Source organism: Zootoca vivipara, chromosome 12 (genome assembly GCF_965207765.1).
Source record: "Zootoca vivipara chromosome 12, rZooViv2.hap1.1, whole genome shotgun sequence".
Lineage (NCBI taxonomy): Eukaryota > Metazoa > Chordata > Lepidosauria > Squamata > Lacertidae > Zootoca > Zootoca vivipara.
The window spans coordinates 14,915,828-14,937,276 of NC_142595.1; the positions used below are offsets into that span (position 1 = coordinate 14,915,828).

At 44.0% G+C, this 21,449-nt stretch overlaps 1 protein-coding gene across 1 annotated transcript; it reads left to right on the plus strand.

Moving 5' to 3' along the window:
• The first annotated feature begins 673 nt into the window (after window positions 1-673).
• LOC118095908 (vomeronasal type-2 receptor 26-like) lies at window positions 674-16,015 on the plus strand. Its single transcript, XM_035137237.3, has 7 exons — window positions 674-806; window positions 2,537-2,637; window positions 7,839-8,130; window positions 9,773-10,624; window positions 12,086-12,313; window positions 14,062-14,188; window positions 14,982-16,015. The coding sequence occupies exons 3-7, from the start codon at window positions 7,969-7,971 to the stop codon at window positions 15,878-15,880; spliced, it is 2,268 nt and encodes a 755-aa protein (XP_034993128.3). The 5' UTR covers window positions 674-806; window positions 2,537-2,637; window positions 7,839-7,968; the 3' UTR covers window positions 15,881-16,015.
• Window positions 16,016-21,449: the final 5,434 nt, after the last annotated feature.

The following is a 21,449-nucleotide window of genomic DNA, read 5'->3' on the forward strand; positions in this document are numbered from 1 at the left end:
CATCAGCTGGCACTACCTCAGACCCACTGATACTCATCTAAGGCAGAATGATTTAATTTTATTTTTGGCCATTTTTAAACTCCTGACCTGAAGGCCATGGGATTAGGGTTGTTGTTTTTTGACCATTTTTTTGGCTCCTGACCTATGGGTCATTTTTGCAGCCATATTTCAGGTTTTCAGGACCAGGTTTTCAGCCTTTGTTTTTTTTTCTTGAGCTCCTGCCACAGTCACATTTTTGGCCATTGTTCAGCTCCTGACCTATGTGCCATGTTTTCAGGCATTTTTGGTCTCCTGACCTGTGTGGGTCACTTCTTGGAAAATGAGCGAAAACGTGAGCCACAGGTCAGAACTCCCAAATATATTGTTGTTGCTGTTTATTCGTTTAGTTGTGTCCGACTCTTCGTGACCCCATGGACCAGAGCACGCCAGGCACTCCTGTCTTGCACTGCCTCCCGCAGTTTGGTCAAACTCACGTTCGTAGCTTCGAGAACACTGTCCAACCATCTCGTCCTCTGTCGTCCCCTTCTCCTAGTGCCCTCAATATATAATAATGAGTGGAAACAGGACCTGAGGGTTATGATGACATGAAAATAATTTTTTTTGGAAGGGAGACACCGAATTTTGTCCTTGCTCAGGGTGCCATATTACAAAAGTCTGCCCTCGCCTTTGTACTTTTCTTTCAGCCAATTACAGTCATATGAGTGGACAGCAAGGAAGAGCCTACTGGACCTGCCCTATGCATCATATCCTTGTCACTTGTGTCACCACCTTCTGTGAGCTGTAAGGGGAAGAAGATGTCTACCTGTGTAAGTTCCAGGCATGAATTACAACCCCAACTTTCCAGGACTCTGAACAGGGCCAGATTTAGGTTTGAGGAGGCCCTAAGCTACTGAAGGTAATGGGGCCCTTATATGTCCAGCTGTCCTTTGCCAACGACAAATTGTCACTGTTTTTTTGTGTTGAATATATGCTATATGGTCATTTATGGACCTAATAGGTATCTAAAGCCATTTGCACCTAACAAAACATGCATTTTTATCAAAGTCATTGATATAGAAACTAGTGTATTTCAGCCCGTTTAATAACGGGCGCTAGAACATCCTGGAGTTCGGAGAGGCGCTTGTGCAGCGCTTCTCCGAACCCTGGGACCTGTCCTTGCTGTCGGCGGCACGGGGACAGGAACGGAGGAGGAGAAAGCGCTGCGTTCTCCTCCTCCGTTCCTCTCCCGCAGCCGCCGACAGCAAGGAGACATCCCAGGGTTCGGAGAAGCGCTTGCGCAGCGCTTCTCCGAACCCTGGGACCTGTCCTTGCTGTCGGCGGCACGGGGACAGGAACGGAGGAGGAGAAAGCGCTGCGTTCTCCTCCTCCGTTCCTCTCCCGCAGCCGCCGACAGCAAGGAGACATCCCAGGGTTCGGAGAAGCGCTTGTGCAGCGCTTCTCCGAACCCTGGGACCTGTCCTTGCTGTCGGCGGCACGGGGACAGGAACGGAGGAGGAGAAAGCGCTGCGTTCTCCTCCTCCGTTCCTCTCCCGCAGCCGCCGACAGCAAGGAGACATCCCAGGGTTCGGAGAAGCGCTTGCGCAGCGCTTCTCCGAACCCTGGGACCTGTCCTTGCTGTTGGCGGCAGGGGGACAGAAACGGAGGAGGAGAAAGCGCTGCGTTCTCCTCCTCCGTTCCTCTCCCGGCAGCCGCCGACAGGAAGGACGCGCACACTCTCCCCCCCCCGCCTCCTCCAACCGCCGCTCCTCATGGCCAGGGAGGGTTGTGAGGAGGCCTTCACCGGCCTCCACCCTCGCTTCCCTGACGTGCCCTGCAGTGAGGCGGTGTCCGGCAGGAGAGGCGGTTGGAGGAGGCAGAGGGGGGGGGAGAGTGCGCGCGCGCAGTCTCTGCTGTCCAATCCCTGTATCCCTGGGGCACATGCGCAGTGACCCAGGGACACACGGGACAGCTTGGACGCAGGGACATCTTGGACATTATTATATAGGATGAGCAAACCAGTGATATTTTAGGGAGCAGGCTAGCAGGCAGGGCCCATTACTTATATCATAGGAGCCTACACAACACAAAACACTGTTGCTGTATGTATTTTATTTGTTTTTTTATCTTGCACAGTATTTTGGAAGTGTACATCCAGTTCCCCCCCCATTTATTTATTTATTTATTCCCCCCCCAAGAGAGTGGGGCCCTAAGCTATAGCTTGTTTCGCTTACACAGTGGACCCTCGGGTTACGAACGTGATCCGTGAGGGAGGCACGTTCGCAACCCGCAGTGCCGCGTCTGCGCATGCGCAGGTCGTGATTCAGCGCCCATGCGCAAAGCATGATTCAGTGCTTCTGCACATGTGCGAGCGCCGAAACCCAGAAATAACCCTTTCCGGTTCTTCTGGGGTCAGCACGGTGCTAACTCGAAAATGTGCAACCTGAAGCGTCTGTAACCCGAGGTATGACTGTACAGTATGTAAATCTGGCACTGGCTCTGAACCGCACATAAAACCTATATGAGCTGAGAACAAAGTTCATTTCTGAACACTTGGTAGGTGATGGAGCTGATGACGGGGATGTGATGGACACCTGAAGATGGCTACTGTGGTTCTTCATGGGACATTGCTGCTTCACAAAGGCAGAGAGGCCACATCTGGTAAGATTTAACAAACATGTTGTCTTGGTTTCTTCCAACCGACCGCATGATGCAAAGGGATCATTAGTATTTTCCCTGTCATTATCAGTCTGCTTCTGATTAGACCTCCAAAGATTTGCAGGGAGCAACGTCAAAAGCCTAAAGGCATTTATGAAAACCCTCTATGCCACCCCAAATGCTAGAGCAGAAGACGAGGCAGTGTTCATTAGTTCGGTGCTACTTTTTCTCTTGAGTGTTTAAGGCAGACCACTCTACTGCTTCTGCTCCTAATGCTTTTGGGTGGAATTTGGGGAGCTGCTGTCTAGGAAAAGGTGTTTTCCCCCCTGAGTATGGCAGTGTTGGTGATGTTAATATTCTTGCTGCCACAAACGGTGATCCAGTCACATGTCAATCATTGCACCACCAGTGGTCTTCTCTACATCCCACACAAGTACTACCAGCCAGGTGACCTTATCATTGGTGGACTTGCCTCTCATCTTCTGTCCTTTCTTGACTATGAAACCTTCGAAGAATGCCAGGCCATCTATCAGATTCTTAATCTCTTGTAAGGATTCGTTTTTCTTTCCTTCCCACCCCCTTTTCCTTTTTAAAAAGAGTTTTTTAATGCTTTATTGAGATTAAAAAGAAATCACAAACATAAAAGTGAATGACAAAAAATAAGTGAAACAATTTGTTACATCATTTTATTATACTGTACATTATTCTCGGATTTCTAACGACTTCCCGTCACCACATTGTATATTTACCACTTAATCTAGTGCACTGTTAATCTTCATTTACGGTATATCATGGAGTGCAACTGAAACAAAAGCTTCCTAATATATTGATTTTAATCCATATTACTATTTCTCATAGTTATTCATCCTATCACAGAAGTTACTCGAGTCATATTGTCACAATATTCAATAAGGTATTTTTTAAAAATACATGTCCCATTTCCTAATAAATGCCTGGTCAGTATTACCTCTCAATTTGTCTGTCATTTTTGCCAACTCAGCGTACTCAAATAATTCAGTTTGCTGCTCCAGTTTTGTTGAGATCAGTATCTCTCCTTTCCAATTTGTGGCAATTAGTATTCTTGTGGCAACTGTAGCATACAATAATATTTCTCTTGCATTTTTAGGTATATCTGGGCTGAGTTTCTCCAGGAGAAAAGCCTCCGGGGTTTTATTTAAAGACGGATACCGTAAACATTCTTTTAAGGTCATTGTAAATAACATTCCAAAATCCCTTAATTTTGTTACACGTCCACCACATGTGCAACATTTAGCCCCCCGCCTCCCCACACCTCCAACATAGATTTGAAATACCGGTATTCTTATACATTTTTGATAACTTCAGTGGTGTCAAGTACCAACGGAATTCCATCTTCATAAAGTTTTCTTTTAGAGTGTAACATGCGGTAAATTTCATATTAACCTTCCACAGATTTTCCCAGGCGCTCACTGGAATGTTATAGCCAAAGTCTTGGGTCTGTTTGATCATTAACACATTTAACCCCCTCCTCCTTGACTTCCCAGTCAAGGAGGAGTCGGTACATTTTTTCCCCTAATTCCCCCCCCCCCAATTTTAATTAATGCCTAACAATATCTGCTAAAAGGTAAGTCCCATTGATTTCAGTGATATAGGGCAGGGTGCGAAATATTTCCTTCCAAAAAGATTCAGATCATTCTTAAGAGTTTGCTCCTCCAAGTGCCATTCCCCTTTCATCATTTTTTAAATGTATGTGTGTGTGTGTGTGCGTAATTTAATTTTTTTAATTAAATTTTCTGTTTTACAATTTAGAATATTCATGTAACCAACCTTAAAACATCAATGACTTCCCTTCTTCTCCTTCCATGGTTCATTTTGCATAACATACCTGTAAATCCCTCCATATTTTAACTAACCAAGTCATTCAGTATTCCATTATTACATCCATCAAAACTTATTTACACTGTTGAATTTATCTCAACATAGCTGCCAAGTTTTCCATTTTCTCGCGAGGAAGCCTATTCAGCATAATGGAAAATCCCTTTAAAAAAGGGATAACTTGGCAGCTATGTATCTCAATGCTGCCAACTTTTTCAAGTATACACAATTTCCCCCCATATATTCAGTAAACATTTTCCAATCTTCTTTAAATGTATGTTCTTGCTCTCTAATTCTGTATGTTAGATCCGCAAGCTGATATTCCATCAGTCGAAGTTGCCATTCTTTTTTAGTTGGGACCTCGCTCGTTTTCCATTTTTGGGCTAACAAATTTTTTAGCTTAAATGAGAGTTTTAACATCTAAAAGGATCAAAGACTGCTGATGAATCTCCAATGCCTGATGAAGTCAGGTCTGTAGGAATGAAGCAGATTTTCTAGGATCTAGCTCGAAAACAGAGATCAGTCTGCCAAGTGAGATTGCTTCCAATCTGTGCTGCTCAATGAGCAATCATTCAGATTGGCTTGCACAAGTTTTGCAGGAAAGTTAAGACGATGTCGACTTGGCTTTTTTCCCCCTTGCGGTGTGATAGCAGCTCAATATATCTGAATATATGCTATAATAGCAAGTCTGGAAGCACCAAAAAATGTGAGGTTGTGTTCAGAGTGATGTGCTGTCCTCTCCCATCTCTACCTCACTTTTAAAAGCAGTGCTTAAAAGAGAGGTAGTGTGGAACACAGCCTACCTAACCTGGAAATCTAAGACTCCCAGTGCAACTTTATACATGCCTACTCTGTAGTAAGTCCTATCAAGTTTAACAAATAAATGAGCATAGGTCTGCAGCCCAAGGGGGCAGAGCTGATATAATGGATTTAAGCCTCTTGGGCTTGCCGATCAGAAGGTCGGCGGTTTGAATCCCCACTACGGGGTGAGCTCCCGTTCCTCTGTCCCAGCTCCTGCCAACCTAGCAGTTCGAAAGCACGTCAGTGCAAGTAGATAAATAGGTACCGCTCTGGAGGGAAGGTAAATTGCGTTTCCATGCGCTGCTCTGGTTCGCCAGAAGCGGCTTAGTCATGCTGGCCACATGACCCGGAAGCTGTCTGCAGACAAACGCCAGCTTCCTCGGCCTATAGAGCGAGATGAGCACCGCAACCCCAGAGTCCTTTGTGACTGGACTTAACGGTCAGGGGTCCCTTTACCTTTACTTTTAATATGCTTTTATGTCTTTTAAAATCGAAAAGAATAGATTATGGATTTCCTTAAAAACAGAAATGAATGTTTCACAGCATATCTCCCTGATGTCTTTCTTTCTTTCTTTCTTTCTTTCTTTCTTTCTTTCTTTCTTTCTTTCTTTCTTTCTTTCTTTCTTTCTTTCTTTCTTTCTTTCTTTCTTTCTGATAATTTTTGTTAATTTTTCAATAACAATAATCCAATAATAGCCTCATTATAACAATGCCAATTTATAATACAATTCCTAATACAAATAATTCAAATACCAAATTATATAATTTAGATGGCCCCCTAAACTGCAAGCGAATATCTCGTACTGCATCATAGTTCTTCCTGTGTGTGACATTTATTCTGTCCATGATGTTTCTTCCTGTCCTTGTATGTCAATCTTTCCCCGGTTGTTGCTGCAATCTGTCATGCCTTGAGCGGAGCTGATATCCCCATGTTGTTCCAAAAATTTCTCCCTCACTCAGTCCCATGCTCTTTGTTTTTGCAACTTTAACAATAGCTGCAAAAGTCACTCTATCACAGTCAGTAGCAGTATAACAGTTGCTGTTGTTTAGTCATTTAGTTGTGTCCCCATGGACCAGAGCAAGCCAGGCACTCCTGTCTTCCACTGCCTCCCGCAGTTTGGTCAAACTCATGTTAGTAGCTTCGAGAACACTGTCCAACCATCTCGTCCTCTGCCGTCCCCTTCTGCTTGTGCCCTCCATCTTTCCCAACATCAGGGTCTTTTCCAGGGAGTCTTCTCTTCTCATGAGGTGGGGAAACCATTGGAGCCTTAGCTTCAGGATCTGTCTTTTCAGTGAGCACTCAGGGCTGATTTCCTTAAGAATGGATAGGTTTGATCTTCTTGCAGTCCATGGGACTCTCAAGAGTCTCCTCCAGCACCATAATTCAAAAGCATCAATTCTTCGGCGATCAGCCTTCTTTATGGTCCAGCTCTCACTTCCATACATCACTACTAGTAAAACCAGGGCTTTAACTATATGGACCTTTGTCGGCAAGGGAATGTCTCTGCTTTTAAAGATGCTGTCTAGGTTTGTCATTGCTTTTCTCCCAAGAAGCAGGCGTCTTTTAATTTCGTGACTGCTGTCACCATCTGCAGTGACCATGGAGCCTAAGAAAGTAAAATCACTCACTGCCTCCATTTCTTCCCCTTCTATTTGCCAGGAGGTGATGGGACCAGTGGCCATTATCTTAGTTATTTTGATGTTCAGCTTCAGACCGTATTTTGTGTTCTCCTCTTTCACCCTCATTAAAAGGTTCTTTAATTCCTCCTCAATTTCTGCTATCAAGGTTGTGTCATCAGCATATCTGAGGTGGTTGATATTTCTTCTGGCAATCTTAATTCTGATTTGGGATTCATCCAGGCCAGCCTTTCGCATGATGAATTCTGCATATAAGTTAAAAAACAGGGAGACAATATACAGCCTTGTCGTACTCCTTTCCCAATTTTGAACCAATCAGTTGTTCCATATCCAGTTCTAACTGTCACTTCTTGTCCCACATAAAGATTTCTCAGGAGGTGATCAGGCACTCCCATTTCTTTAAGGACTTGCCATAGTTTGCTGTGGTCGACACAGTCAAATGCTTTTGCGTAGTCAATGAAGCAGAAGTAGATGTTTTTTTGGAACTCTCTAGCCTTCTCCATAATCCAGTGCATGTTTGCAATTTGGTCTCTGGTTCCTCTGCCCCTTCAAAATCCAGCTTGCACTTCTGGAAGTTCTCGGTCCATATACTGCTTCAGCGTGCCTTGTAGAATTTTAAGCATAACCTTGCTAGCGTGTGAAATGAGCGCAATTGTGCGGTAGTTGGAGCATTCTTTGGCACTGCCCTTCTTTGGGATTGGGATGTGGACTGATCTTCTCCAATCCTCTGGCCACTGCCGAGTTTCCCAAACTTGCTGGCATATTGAGTGTAGCACCTTAACAGCACCATCTTTTAAAATTTTAAATAGTTCAGCTGGAATACCATCACTTCCACTGGCCTTGTTATTAGCAGTGCTTTCTTAGGCCCATTTGACTTCACTCTCCAGGATGATGTATGATTTTAATTGCAGGGTTGTTCCAAAGAACTACCAGCATGTTCTGGCCTTGGCGTTTGCTGTCAGTGAGGTCAATGAGAACCCTCAGATATTGCCCAATGTCACATTGGGATTCCACATCCATGACAGCTACTTCAGTGAAAGGATGACCTACTGGGCCACTCTGGACATACTCTCCACACCCTATAGATTTGTACCCAACTACCAGTGTGATGTACAGAAAAATCCGATTGCAATCATTGGGGGACTTGACTTTGAAACTTCCCTCCACATGGCAGCCATCTTAATAGGCTACAAGATTCCCCAGGTAAGAGACAAACATGGTGTCTTCATAACTCATCCTTCCATGTTCTGTTGAGAAAGCTTCATATTTCAGAAAGATATAAGCCCTGCTAACAATTTCAAATTGCATTCAGTGATGAACTTGAGGAGGAGAGGGACTGCATTGATTTGTTGATCATAAAATGAGACTCATGCTGTAATTCTGATGTTTATTTTATTTTTAGTTGCTTATTTGTTAATATTGTGATTGTAATAATAATAATAATAATAATAATAATAATAATAATAATACTTTTATTATTTATACCTTGCCCATCTGGCTGGGTTTCCCCAGCCACTCTGAGCAGCTTACAGCATACAGGGCTGCCTTCAGATGTCTTCTAAAAGTTACATTTACCTCAAAAGTTATATAGTTCTTTATCTCCTTGACATCTGAAGGGAGGGCATTCCACAAGGAGGGCACCACTACCAAGAAGGCCCTCTGCCTGGTTCCCTGTAACCTCACTTCTCGCAGTGAAGGAACCGCCAGGAGGCCCTTGGCGCTGGACCTCAGTGTCCGGGCTGAACGATGGGGGTGGAGGCGCTCCTTCAGCCATTTAGGGCTTTAAAGGTCAGCACAAACACTTTGAATTGTGCTTGGAAGCATACTGGGAGCCAGTGAAGTTCTCTCAGGACCGGTGTCATATGGTCTCGGTGGCCACTCCCAGTCACCAGTCTTGCTGCCACATTCTGGATTAGTTGTAGTTTCCGAGTCATCTTCAAAGGTATCCCTGTGTAGAGCGCATTGCAGTATTCCTTTTTTTAAAAAATTTTTTTTATTGGTTTCAAAAATAAAAATTGTTTACAGGTAAATAAAACAGATACAAATGGATGCAGATGTTACATTGTCTTGAATTTCCCCATTCCCTCCCGCCCCTCCCACCATACCCTCCCTCAATACCCTCCCTACTTCACGTCCTGTACTAAGCTCGTCCCTCTTATATGCATTAATAATCTCCATTGTATTTCCCCCCCCTCCAATATAGAATCATTTATCTTTCTGAGATAAGGTTTGGTTTTTCTATTTTATCTTTAATATACATGTTAAATGGTTTCCACAATCTGATTGCTTCTTCTAGACTTGTTCCTTTGGCTTCTTCGTATCTAATTGCTAAATTATAATAATGGAATAACTTAATTTGCCAATCTTCTTTACTAGGGCGCATTGCAGTATTCCAAGCGGGAGATTACTGATAATTTCTTAATAATCTATGCTGTACTTGTGATGTTCTATTATGTTATTTTTATTTATTGTTTGTAAGCCACTTTGGGATTCATTTGAATGAATGAATCCCAGCATAGAATGAAACAGCATAGAAATACAAGAAATAGAAATCATTCTTCCACTCAACCTCTGAGTGTGTATCAGAAGATATGACTGGAGTTTTATGCACATGCATTGTGTATGTATGCACAATAGCTTGTATGCCAATCCTATATGGGGTGAAACCAAGTTCGGGGGGGGGCAGTTTGCTCATCAGTTCCTTTAAGTACTTTGACCTGCACAGTTTGGGGCCTTGCAGGGAGGTGGGTCCCAAACACAATTAGTTGGTCATTGCTACCCAACCGGATCAATCATTCAACTACCGGTACTTTTATATTAAAAATAACTATTTATTTTCTTCTAGCTCACTTATGGCTCCTTTGCTCCAGAGGATGCCAGTCAAAGCCAATCCACTCCCTTCTACCGGATGGTGCCCAATGAAGCCCATCAGTACACTGGGATTGTTGAGTTACTTCTGCAGTTTGGGTGGACATGGGTTGGGTTGCTCGCGGTGGATAGTGAGAGTGGAGAGAAGTTTATGGAAATCCTGCAAACTCTGCTTTTCCAGAAAGGCATTTGCTTGGCCTTTTCAGAGAGAACTCCAAAAGGCACATATTTAGAAGAGTATTACAACTTGCTTTCCCCGTGGCTCCAATCCTATCACATTATTGCGGAAAGCAAAGCCAATGCTGTCGTTGTCTATGGAGAAGACAAGTCCATGTTTTATTTGCAATTATTGCTAGCGGCAGGGGAAGCGGAAAATGTGACATCTTTGGCCAAGGTATGGATTATGACTGCTCAACTGGATTTCTCAGCAGTGGCCTTTCGAACGAGCCAGGATATGCGACCGTTTCATGGCTCCATATGCTTCACCGTGCACTCAAATGAGGTGCAAGGATTCAAGAGCCTTCTTCGCTCCCTAAATCCTTTCACGGCAGGTGAAGATGGTTTTCTTCAGCAGTTCTGGCAACAGACATTCCATTGTTCCTTTCCAAATTCTGTTGCTGAGTTCAGTGAACCCTGCACAGGACAGGAGAAGCTGGACAGCCTCCCCTCGTCTGGCTTTGAGATGAGCATGACTGGCCACAGCTACAGCATCTACAATGCTGTCTATGTTGTGGCACATGGTCTTCATGCCATGTTCCAGTCCTGGTTGAAAGACAGAGGAGTTGTGAGAAGATGGAGACCGCAGCTTCAGAATTTGCAGCCTTGGCAGGTAATGGCTCTTTCATACACACACACACACACACACACACACACACACACACACATATTTATTACTACTTCATTTTATATTGTTGACCACGCATTGCTGTGGCTCATCCCTGTGACTCCCCCCACCACATCCCGACCCCGTCCTCCCCCCCACCAAGGCGAGCCCCCACCTCCACTCAGCTCAGTCTGCAGTTTTGCTCTTGTCGAGCAGGGGTTCCCTGCAAACATGAGCTGAGCTGCTTTGGAGAGGGAAGCTTTGATAGCTGCAGTACCAGTGGAGTAATCACTAGAGGGCGATGTTTTGCAACCTCTCCTGTTCCTGTTTTTCTGTTTTCCCAAAAAAGCATGTTTTTACCTGTGACAGGTGTGACATCTGTATAATCTAAGTATATGCAAACACTCCCACATTCACATGGAGCATTGTGTCAAAATTTCAACGCAATCGGTTGAGCGGTTTCGGGGGTAGCTGAATGTGTACGAATGGGGACCTTTTACATTTTTATTTATATAGATAAAGCAAAGACAATTTTAACAACAGACAAAAATTGAAAGATGAATAACCAAACTGTAAAATAGGCAGGTAGAATGTGTAGTTGCACATGAGTTAAATAAAGACTTTAAAGTCCAAATTAAGTCCAATTTTATCAGATTACCATGCATAGTTCCAGATTTGCCAGGTTTGTGGGGATTGTTTTGAAAATGTTGGTTCTGCTGTATATGCCAAATCATATAAAAGGGGTCTGGAGGTTCTAGTCCTCGTCAAAATCTCAAATTATTTGTGATTATCCCTGTTATAGCTAAAAGCTATATTCCAGAGTGAGCGGTACAAAGTGTCCAGCATTAGATTTTGGCCAGTTCTATTGAGTTGCAATTACTATTAATGCTGCCAGTATAATCTTGCCAATTCTTTTGGCAATATATTTACGTTTGTATCATCAAAAATACACAGTAACATTCATTTTGGACAACAAGCAATAGTTTTTATAGTAATATTTATCATTTCTGTGAAAATGGGATACAACCCACTCACCTGAGCTTCAGCTCTTCAAAACTAGGCAGCTAGTTTTGACAATATTGTCAATGGCACTTTCCCTCTCAACTAGAGTCTTAACAGGAACACCTGTTTTGCCTGTTCCTCCCTCAGTCTCACCCTCTCTCCATTTTCCTGTTCTTTCATTTTTACCCTTTCTGCATTAAACTTCATGGATGTTTGCATGATGATTTTGGAAGTCCCGTTTGAGCTTTGAAATAAATATACCTGTACAGTGTGGCTTAGTCTTATGCGGAGGAATCTACAGAGAGATCAAAATTTGCCGTTATTATTGCTATTGTTATTGTTTTTTAATTATATGAAATCTTGTATACTGCCTTGAAAGAGGCAATGGCAATTTAAAAGGTGATGCTGAACGTAAGACAAGTTTGGGTTTTAAACAATTGTCCTTTTCCTGCCCTCTCGATGCAGCTCCACCCTTTTCTTAGGAGTGTCTCATTTAACAACAGTGTGGGAGAAGAAGTGTCTTTTAGTGAGAACAGGCAATTAGAAGGCGGATTCGATATTACCAACTTGGTCACTTTCCCAAATAACTCCTTCCTCAGAGTCAAGGTCGGAAGGGTGAATCTCCAGGCTGCTCCAGCCATGGGATTTCCCATCAATGAAGGCAAAATGGTGTGGCACAGAAGTTTTCAACAGGTGGGGCATGATTTCAGCAAATTGCAACTCCAGTGTGTCCTAAATGTGATGCTTGCATCTTTGAAGCATAGCAGAGACATGGACCCTGTATTCTTTCTCGCTTGCTGTTTATGTTTTATGCTTGCTGTATTTTAATGTTTTGTTGGAAGCCGCCCAGAGTGGCTGGGGGAACCCGGCCAGATGGGCGGGGTATAAATAATAAATTATTATTATTATTATGAAAACCTCTTGTGAATGTTGTGGGGCTCTGATGCCCTGAAGCAGGCCAGGCCATTGTTCATTATCATATGCTTGTTTGCTTATTGCATTTTTATTCCACCTTTCCTCCAAGGAGCTCAAGGTCATGTGCCTACTTCCCATTTTATCCTAACAACAGCAACCCTGTAAGGTAGGTTAGACTGAAAGAAGCAGTGATTGGCCCAAGGTCACCCAATGAGTTTCATGGCCAAGTGGGGATTTGAACCCTGGTCTTCCACTTCCCTGTCTAGCACATTCTTTAAAGATTTCTAGGCCAGCAGACAGTGTCCTAAGCCTAACATCCAACAAACGTCTTTGGTGAGAAAGCAAGGGGAGCTGAGCCTGGAGACAAACTAGGCAGACTTCTGCAGAGAATGCCTGGCTTGGAGGCTAGTCATACTAAAGATATAGCAGCAGAGGTCTGGCAGAGTCCAAGACTATCCTTGTTTTTGAGGCTTTTAAACTCGTGTTACAATTGTCTCTAGGCCCAGTGTATTTAGTCTGGGGTTCTCAGCCCCTGTAATGATCTTAGGCAGGCAAGCAAGCCCCGATAATAATTAATGTCTCTCCAGCAGTTTTATGTTACGTTTATTTACAAAAACACATCCAGAGCACGGCTTCTCGCCTGCTCGCATTGAAGGGAGTTGGTAAGTCTGAAACTCCACCCCGCTCACAGCAGGAAGGACTCCAGATTTTCCCCCTTCCCCTTTTGACCTTCCGTTGCACTCTGACCTTGTCCAATCTCCAAGCACGAGGACTGAGAGACTGGCCTTCCCACTTCCACTAGACACGCTGCCTGTTCTCTGGTTCTTTGCTGGTTGCCTAGCAGCACTCTGACTGTCTTCTAACTCTCCCACTTCTTGAAGGCTTCTTGTGTCCTCTTTGTGAAGGGGGGGTCAAGTTCCCCCTTTCTAGCTCTACCAGCCAGCTTTCGCTCGCAGAGCTGGCCTCTCTCTTACTTAGCTCAACTTCCAAGTAGCTTTAGTCTGCAGAGCTGACTACTCTCAAACTTAGCTCAATTTCTGAGTCTGAGTCTTCCCCTGTGTTCGGTTGATCCACGTTTCCGACAGCCCCCGGTATTTGTTTTTTTCAGGTGGAAAAACTAAAGGAACCTGACATTGTTTATGGTAGCTGCTTATTTAAATCACTTAGTATGTCAAAACATCCTTTCAACTCTACTTTAAAACCTTTTGAGTTTTATAAGAAGCGTATTCTTCCAAATAATTCCCTAATAATAATAGTTATGTTTAGGTGGACTCCCTCCCTCCCTTTTATTTCTATTTTTAAAAAATATATTGAAATAGCCATAAATTCATTTTCAGAGTCACAAAAACATATTCTGTCTCATTAGATGCCATTAATGGCTGTTGATAGCTCATTGCTTTCAACATTCTCTTAATATGCCATTTCTCCCACCCACTTGATCCCTTTCAGCCCAGAAAATGGAATTCAGGTTCTCCCATTATTTCCCCTGCACTAAACATGCCTTTATGGTTAATTCAAATTCACAGGTGCCACCCCTCTCTCAATGCAACAAAAATTGCCCTTCTGGTACTAGGAGAAAAAAGAAGGAAGGGGAGAAATTCTGCTGCTATGACTGTGATCCATGTTCAGAAGGCAAGATTTCATACCAGAAAGGTAGGAGACATTAGGTAGCTTTCAGATATGTGTCATATTAGATTTCCTGTGAAGCATCTATAGCCGTGTGAAAGGTGTCACAATCGCTGATATTGGTGTAGTTCTGTTTTCCATGGCCATTGAACTTTACACACTTGGAGCTCTTCATTGCAACCAGCTGATGGCACAGCAACGAGGCACAGTGTTTTCAAAGAGGTGCTTTGCAAGCCTAAATGATCAGATGATGGTTGGGGTTTACAAAGCACACTTTTACCTGCCCTAACATCTGGGACGCATGTGGCGCTCTGGTTTAAACCACAGAGCCTAGGGCTTGCCAATCAGAAGGTCGGCATTCCGAATCCCTGCGATGGGGTGAGCTCCCATTGTTCGGTCCCAGCTCCTGCCAACCTAGCAGTTGGAAAGCACATCAAAGTGCAAGTAGATAAATAGGTACCACTCCGGCGGGAAGGTAAATGGCATTTTCGTGCACTGCTCTGGTTCACCAGAAGCGGCTTAGTCATGCCGGCCACATGACCTGGAAGCTGTCTGCGGACAAACAGCGGCTCACTAGATTACCTGGGTGGTGATGGAGATTAGTTGCACCGGTGCACTCCTTACTGTCCAGGCAAGCGACTATGAGATCATTGTCGGTGGGAGGGGGGGGGGGTCCACAGCACTTTCTTTCCATGCTAGTCACTCCTGTGTCTGAAAAGGATCGTCTCTCTCACACCCAACTGAAAAGCCCCATACTGCCAGTAGGATACATACCTACTCTCAAGTGACACCTTTAAATGGAATCCTTCCTTCTTTTCAGACATGAATGACTGTGTTGGATGCTCAGAAGATCACTATCCAAACAAGAACCGAACACAATGCATTCCAAAGTTAATCAGCTTCTTGATGTTGGAAGAACCACTTGGGATGAGCTTAGCTTTTGGGTCCGTTTTCTTCTCTTTGCTCACAATATTGTCCCTCACCATCTTTAGGAAGCATCAGGACACACCGATTGTCAGGGCCAATAACCGGGACCTCACCTACGTTCTCCTCATCTCTCTCCTTCTCTGTTTTCTCTGTCCCCTCATCTTCCTCAGCCGACCAGACAGAGTGAGCTGCGTTCTCAGACAAATGGCTTTTGGTGTGGTTTTCACAGTGACTGTTTCTTGTGTGTTGGCCAAAACCATTACCGTTGTTCTGGCATTCATGGCCACCAAACCAGGATCCAGAATGAGGAAATGGGTGGGGAAAAGATTGGCAAGCTCCATTGTGTTGACTTGTACTATTATCCAAGCTGGTATTTGCACTGTGTGGCTGGGAACCTCTCCCCCATTTCCCCATTTTGACAAGCGCTCTGTGATGGGAGAAATCATTCTGGAATGTAATGAAGGGTCAGCTGCCATGTTTTACTGTGTCCTGGGCTACATGGGCCTCCTGGCCATTGTCAGTTTCATTGTAGCATTTTTAGCCAGGAAACTTCCCGACAGCTTCAATGAGGCCAAATTCATCACCTTCAGCATGTTGTTGTTTTGTAGTGTTTGGATCTCCTTTGTTCCGGTCTACCTGAGCACCAAGGGAAAACATATGGTGGCTGTGGAGATCTTCTCCATCTTGGCCTCCAGTGCTGGCTTACTGGGCTCCATCTTTGCTCCCAAATGCTACATCATTGTGTTGAGGCCTGATCTGAACAGCAAGAAGCAGTTAATAAAGAAGAAATAAAAATATATCTTGTTGTCACTATTTTTTGTTATGGGTAATGATTTTGCTGCTGACTCCGTGACATAATTTTATTGTATTTGCTTGTTGAACTTTCTGTTTGCATTAAAATAAATAAATAAACCATGTGTCGTCGTCCCCGAGATGTAGTCCTCACCTTTGGGGGCCCAAGGGCACATTTGGATAACTCAGGAACTCTTGTGGACACAAATACCCCCCCCCCCAATTTCACAGAAGAAAGTGATGCCCAGAAACTCCACCTCCATCCTTTCTTATAACTTGAATCCATTGGTTTGGGGCCTACTCTCTGTAGCAGGAGACAAGCTTGCTGCATCTTCCATGTGACAGCCCTTGAAATATTTGAAGTTGGGTATCATATCTCCTCTCAGTCTCCTTTTTTCCAGGCCAAACATACCCAACTCCCTCAACTGTTGCACAGAAGGCTTGGTTTCCCACCCATCATCTTCCTGGTTGCCCTCCTCTGCACATGTTCAGCACACATATTACCAGCTTCCTCACGAAAATATAATTTGTTGAAAGCCTGACTGAAATCAGGATAGTTAAAGGTAGGTAGCCGTGTTGGTCTGAGTCGAAGCAAAATAAAAAAATTCCTTCAGTAGCACCTTAAAGACCAACTAAGTTTTTATTTTGGTATGAGCTCCCATCACTCCCATCAGCCCATCACCCATTCCCACCCACCCCCACCACCCTCTGTATATATATAAGGGTCTGACACTTCTGTTTCCAGTGTATCCTTCTTCAAAGTGTGCATGCACACGAAAGCTCATACCAAAATAAAAACTTAGTTGGTCTTTAAGGTGCTACTGAAGGAATTTTTTAAATTTGAAATCAGGATAGATTATGACCACAGCACTCCCCTGATCCACCACATTTGTAATTCCATTAAAAAAAAAAAGAAAATAAATGAGGTTGGTCTGGTATGACAACAGCAGGCCCTTTGGCACCCTTGTGGCATCAAGAGATAATATCCCTATGCTATGAGGAGAAAATGAAAAGGAGGGAAATAGCCCTCTTCCCAGAGAGAGTGAGAAATGGCACATATTCCTATTCTGAACTCAGTCTTGTACATTCAGCTCTCTGCGTGTATGAAGGAGTACTTCAAGAAGAGCCAGGAAAGAAATTCCTTGCCTCGAGTTTTGCTTCAGGTTTTGCTGCAAAGCAACAGACCTCCCTTATAGACCTGTGTCTAGTACTGCATCCTTGGAATCGTAGAGTCACAGCAGAGCTCCAAATACCCTTTGAGTCTCCAACTCTGCTCTTAAATGCACTTTCATCTTCACAAATCAGCCTGTGAGAAAAGAAGGTTTAGGTGAAATCATAAGGGGGGGCGTGTGATCCTATGAGGGGAATGTATATCTGCTTACACTTTGGGGTGGGAACTTGTTTTACTTTCTGTCTGGAATAAAACATTGTTTAGTCTGCTTGGCTGAAGGGAGCTCTGCTAAGGAGGCAGAGGCAAAGTATGGGCAGAGGCCGGGCAAGGGTGGTCATTGCCCTGGGCACAGTTTTTCCCAGGGCACGTTTCTCTCCTCACACCACCCAAGTCAGCCCTGCTCTGCTTTGCAAGTCCCATCCCACATCCCAGCCTCTCAAAGCAGTGTGGGGCCTCTAGGGCATCAGGAGGATGTAACAGGCATGTTCCCTTCCTACTGCATCCTCCTCATGTCGCCCACCCAGCCTGCCAGGGATGCTTTAGTTGTGATTTCCTGCATTGCAGGGGGTTGAGCTGGATGATCTTTGAGGGTGCCTTCCAACTCTCCAATTCTCCAATTCTATGTTTATTCAGGTGAATATATAGGGGCCCTAAAAAGGCCTGCAGACAGGGCCAAGCGGACTGTTTGTCCACCATCACAGCCATGACTTGAAGTCACTCAAAGTCTGTTCATAAGTGTTCCTTTCCAGCCAAATTCTACCAGTGGCTACAATATCCAATTTGGCCCCATGGGTTTACCTGCCCCATGCCTGGCCTCACATAACATCAGCGGATGGACATGTGAATGTAGTTTGGATCACGAGCCCAATGGAGAGGCTTAGTTGGCTTAACTGCTGCAGGCCAGAGGTCCTTGTTGATTCCCAGCAAGGAGCTTTCTCTACCTGTGTAGACTCTCTTGAGTGATTTACAACTTTTAGGGTTCTGGATTGTGTAAGAAAGTAAGTAGAGAAAGCTGCAGAGGCTCTCCTCTGACAACACAGTAAGTGATGAAGATAGTGGCAGGGGTGCAATGAGGGGGGGGAGGTGCAAAATGCTTGTTCCTGCTCCCCCCTCATTGTGAATTGTTTGAACGCTTGAAGGAGGCTGCTGAGGGATTATTCTGTGTGGATCATTGCAGCTTCACAGAGGATGTTGTCTTTGCTTCTTCCAGTGGACCAGCTGATGCAAAGGGAATCATTATTCTCTCCCCTGTTATTATCAATTACATGGTAATAATCTGCTTCTGATTAGGCCTCCATAGATTTCCAGGATTCAAGTCTAAAAAGAATTATAACCCTCTCTGCCATCCCAAGCAGATGCTAAGGTGCTTCTGACTCGTTTAGTGAGCTTTCCCCTGGAGTTGTATCCTACGTCCTGGTAATTTAGCTGGTGCATTTGGAGAGTGCCATTTAAGGCAAGCTGCTGTGCTGAGGCTGTTTCTAGTGCCAATGCTGATTAGATGTCAACAGGGAAGTCTCTGTCTAGGAAAAAGTATGGCAGCGTTGATGCTGTTAATTTTCTCGCTGCTGCAAATGGCAAATCTGTCAAGTGTCAATCGGAGCATCAATCACCTCCATATCCCACACAAGTACTATCAGCCAGGTGACCTTCTCATTGGTGCCCTTACTTCCCACATCCTGTCCTCCGTTGACTCTGAAACCTTCATACAATGGCCATCCATCCATCAGATCCTTAATCCATTGTAAGTATTTCAATTTTTCAATTCTCATGTGATATTAATTCCTAACCAAGTGGGCTCAGAAATACACCCTATTTATTTTAGCTATGGGGATTTATTACTTATAGGGAGGGGTGCAAAATATCCCCCCCCCGCCCCCAGAACATAGGATCAGTCTTAGACTTAACCCTCCCCACCACCTGAATTTTAACATCTAAAATGATCAACGAGTAACAATTAATTTCTAGTCTCTGGTTTATTCCAGTTTGTAGGAATGAGGTGGATTATCTGGGATCCAGCTTGGAAGCAAAGAAAGAATAGTCTTCCAGTGAGATATGACATTATGTTCTGGGTGGTGTGTTTCTCTCTCACCCCCAAGCTCCCCCAGCCCATTTTCCAGAGCAGTGCTTAACAGAGAGGAGGAGCCATGGCCACAACCAGTCAAATGGGTGTCATAATCTAGAGAGCCCAGCATTCTGATGCCAACAGGAAATGGGTGCATGGCCAGTAGGAACCATTGGTCTACCTAGCTCCGGCCTCTCTACACAGAGTAGCAGTGGCTCTCCAGGATTTCAAAAAGGGGTCTGCCCCAGCCCCACCTGTATCCTAACCAGATGCTCTACTATTGGGTTTTACCGAATCTTTAAAGAAAAGGTACACAGAGTAATTGTCAAAACATTGCAGGCAACAGAAGGTTGCCTGGTATCAGGGGCAATATCTTCATTGATGCCTGGGAAACTGAGGTGGTGTTCCAGAAACCTGCAAAAGGGCAACAAACTACAAGAAGGAAGCAACTGGAGGGAATGACTCTTAGTTTCAGTTGTCTCTACACAATGACACAGAGTATGGGAAACAAGCAAGATGAAGTGGAGCTTTTAATACAGGATGGCAAATATAACCTAGTAGGCTAGTAGGCATTACTGAAACCTGGTGGGATGACTTGTCACTGGAATGTAGGACTTGAGGGGTAACCTGTTCTAATGGAAAACAGGAAGGGAGAAGCAGGAGCATTATATGTAAAGGATGTGTACACTTGTGAATAAATTTATGACCTGGAGCATGGAAAACAGATTGGAAGTAAATGGGTTAAAATAGTAGGAGAAAGAAATAACAGTGACCTTACTGTGGCTGTCTGCTATAGACCTCCAAGCCAGATTGAAGATTTAGATTATGCCTTCCTAGAGTAGATTATGAAACAAGAGATAAAGTGGTCATAGGAGACCTCAACTTCCCCAATATCTATTGGAACTCAAACTCTGCCAAGAGTGTAAGGTCCAAGAAATTGCTCCATTCCCTTGGGATTCAAGATTTCTTTAACAGATTGGAGAACTGGGTTAACAAAATGAATTTCAAAAGGGACAAATGTAAGGTTCTACACTTAGGCAGGAAGTACCAACTTCACAAATATAAGATGAAGCACACCTGTCTTACTAGGATCTAGCAATTATAGTGGAACTCAAGCTTCACTTGAGTGAAGAATGTGATGCAGTTTTTGCTGTGTGTGTTTAAACCAAATTCTTTATTGGTTTAATTAAATCTGTCTGTAAATTGCCTTGTTATTCCCTAGCACAGAAAGACAGGGAACATAAAAAATGCTACACAGCACAACGGTTTGATGTCCAACTCTCATTGCAGTGTTGTACCAAAATACTACCAGCAAATTCTGGCCTTGGTGTTTGCAGTCAAGGAAATCAACAAGAATTTCAATATATTACCTAATGTCACATTAGGATTCCACATCTTTGATAGTTACTTCAGTGAAAGGATGACCTACTGGGCCACTTTGGAGCTACTCTCTACACACTATAGATTTGTACCCAACTACCAGTGTGACAAACAGAAAAATCTGATGGCAGCCATAGGAGGAATTGACTTTGAGATTTCCCTCCACATGGCCACCATATTAGGTGTCTACAAGATTCCCCAGGTAAGAGACAAACATGGTGACTTCCCCTCATTCTTTCCTCTGTCCTGTTGAGAAAAGTTTTGCATTCCATAATAGCCCCCTTGACAATTTCAGATTGTATTCAATAAAAGCTTAAGGAGATGAATTGCACCACCTTCATCCATTTCCCAACCTGTGCATGTTATTCAGAGGGCATGAATGGAGCATTTTGCAGATATACCGTTGTACACACCTAGTCTATGTATGTAAACAGCTTGGTCTGCCAGCCTCAGGTAGACTCCAACCAGGATGAATTATGGAGGCTGCTCATCAGTCGCTTGTACATTACCTTAATTAATTTGACCTGGACAGTTTGGGGCTGTTGGGTGGCCTCAACGCAGAGAGAGCTTTTACATTGGTACCTCAAGTTACAAACGCCTCAGGTTACAAACTCCGCTAACCTGGAAGAGTTACCTTGAGTTGAGAACTTTGCCCCAGGATGAGAATGGAAATCGTGTGCCGGCAGAGCAGCAGCAACAAGGGGCCCCATTAGCGGAAGCACGCATCTAGTTAAGAACAGTTTCAGGTTAAGAACAGACCTCCAGAACAAATTAAGTTCATAACTAGAGGTACCACTATATTTTTTTATTTTATTCCACATGAAAACATGAAAGTACACTCTCACCCTTGAGCTGCCACCCAACTGGCCATTACTCCCTAGAAATCAGACTCCTCCTGCTGCCTATGGTGGCTGCTAAGAACAATTCTCTTTTGGGTTCTGCTCTGAGACATGCAG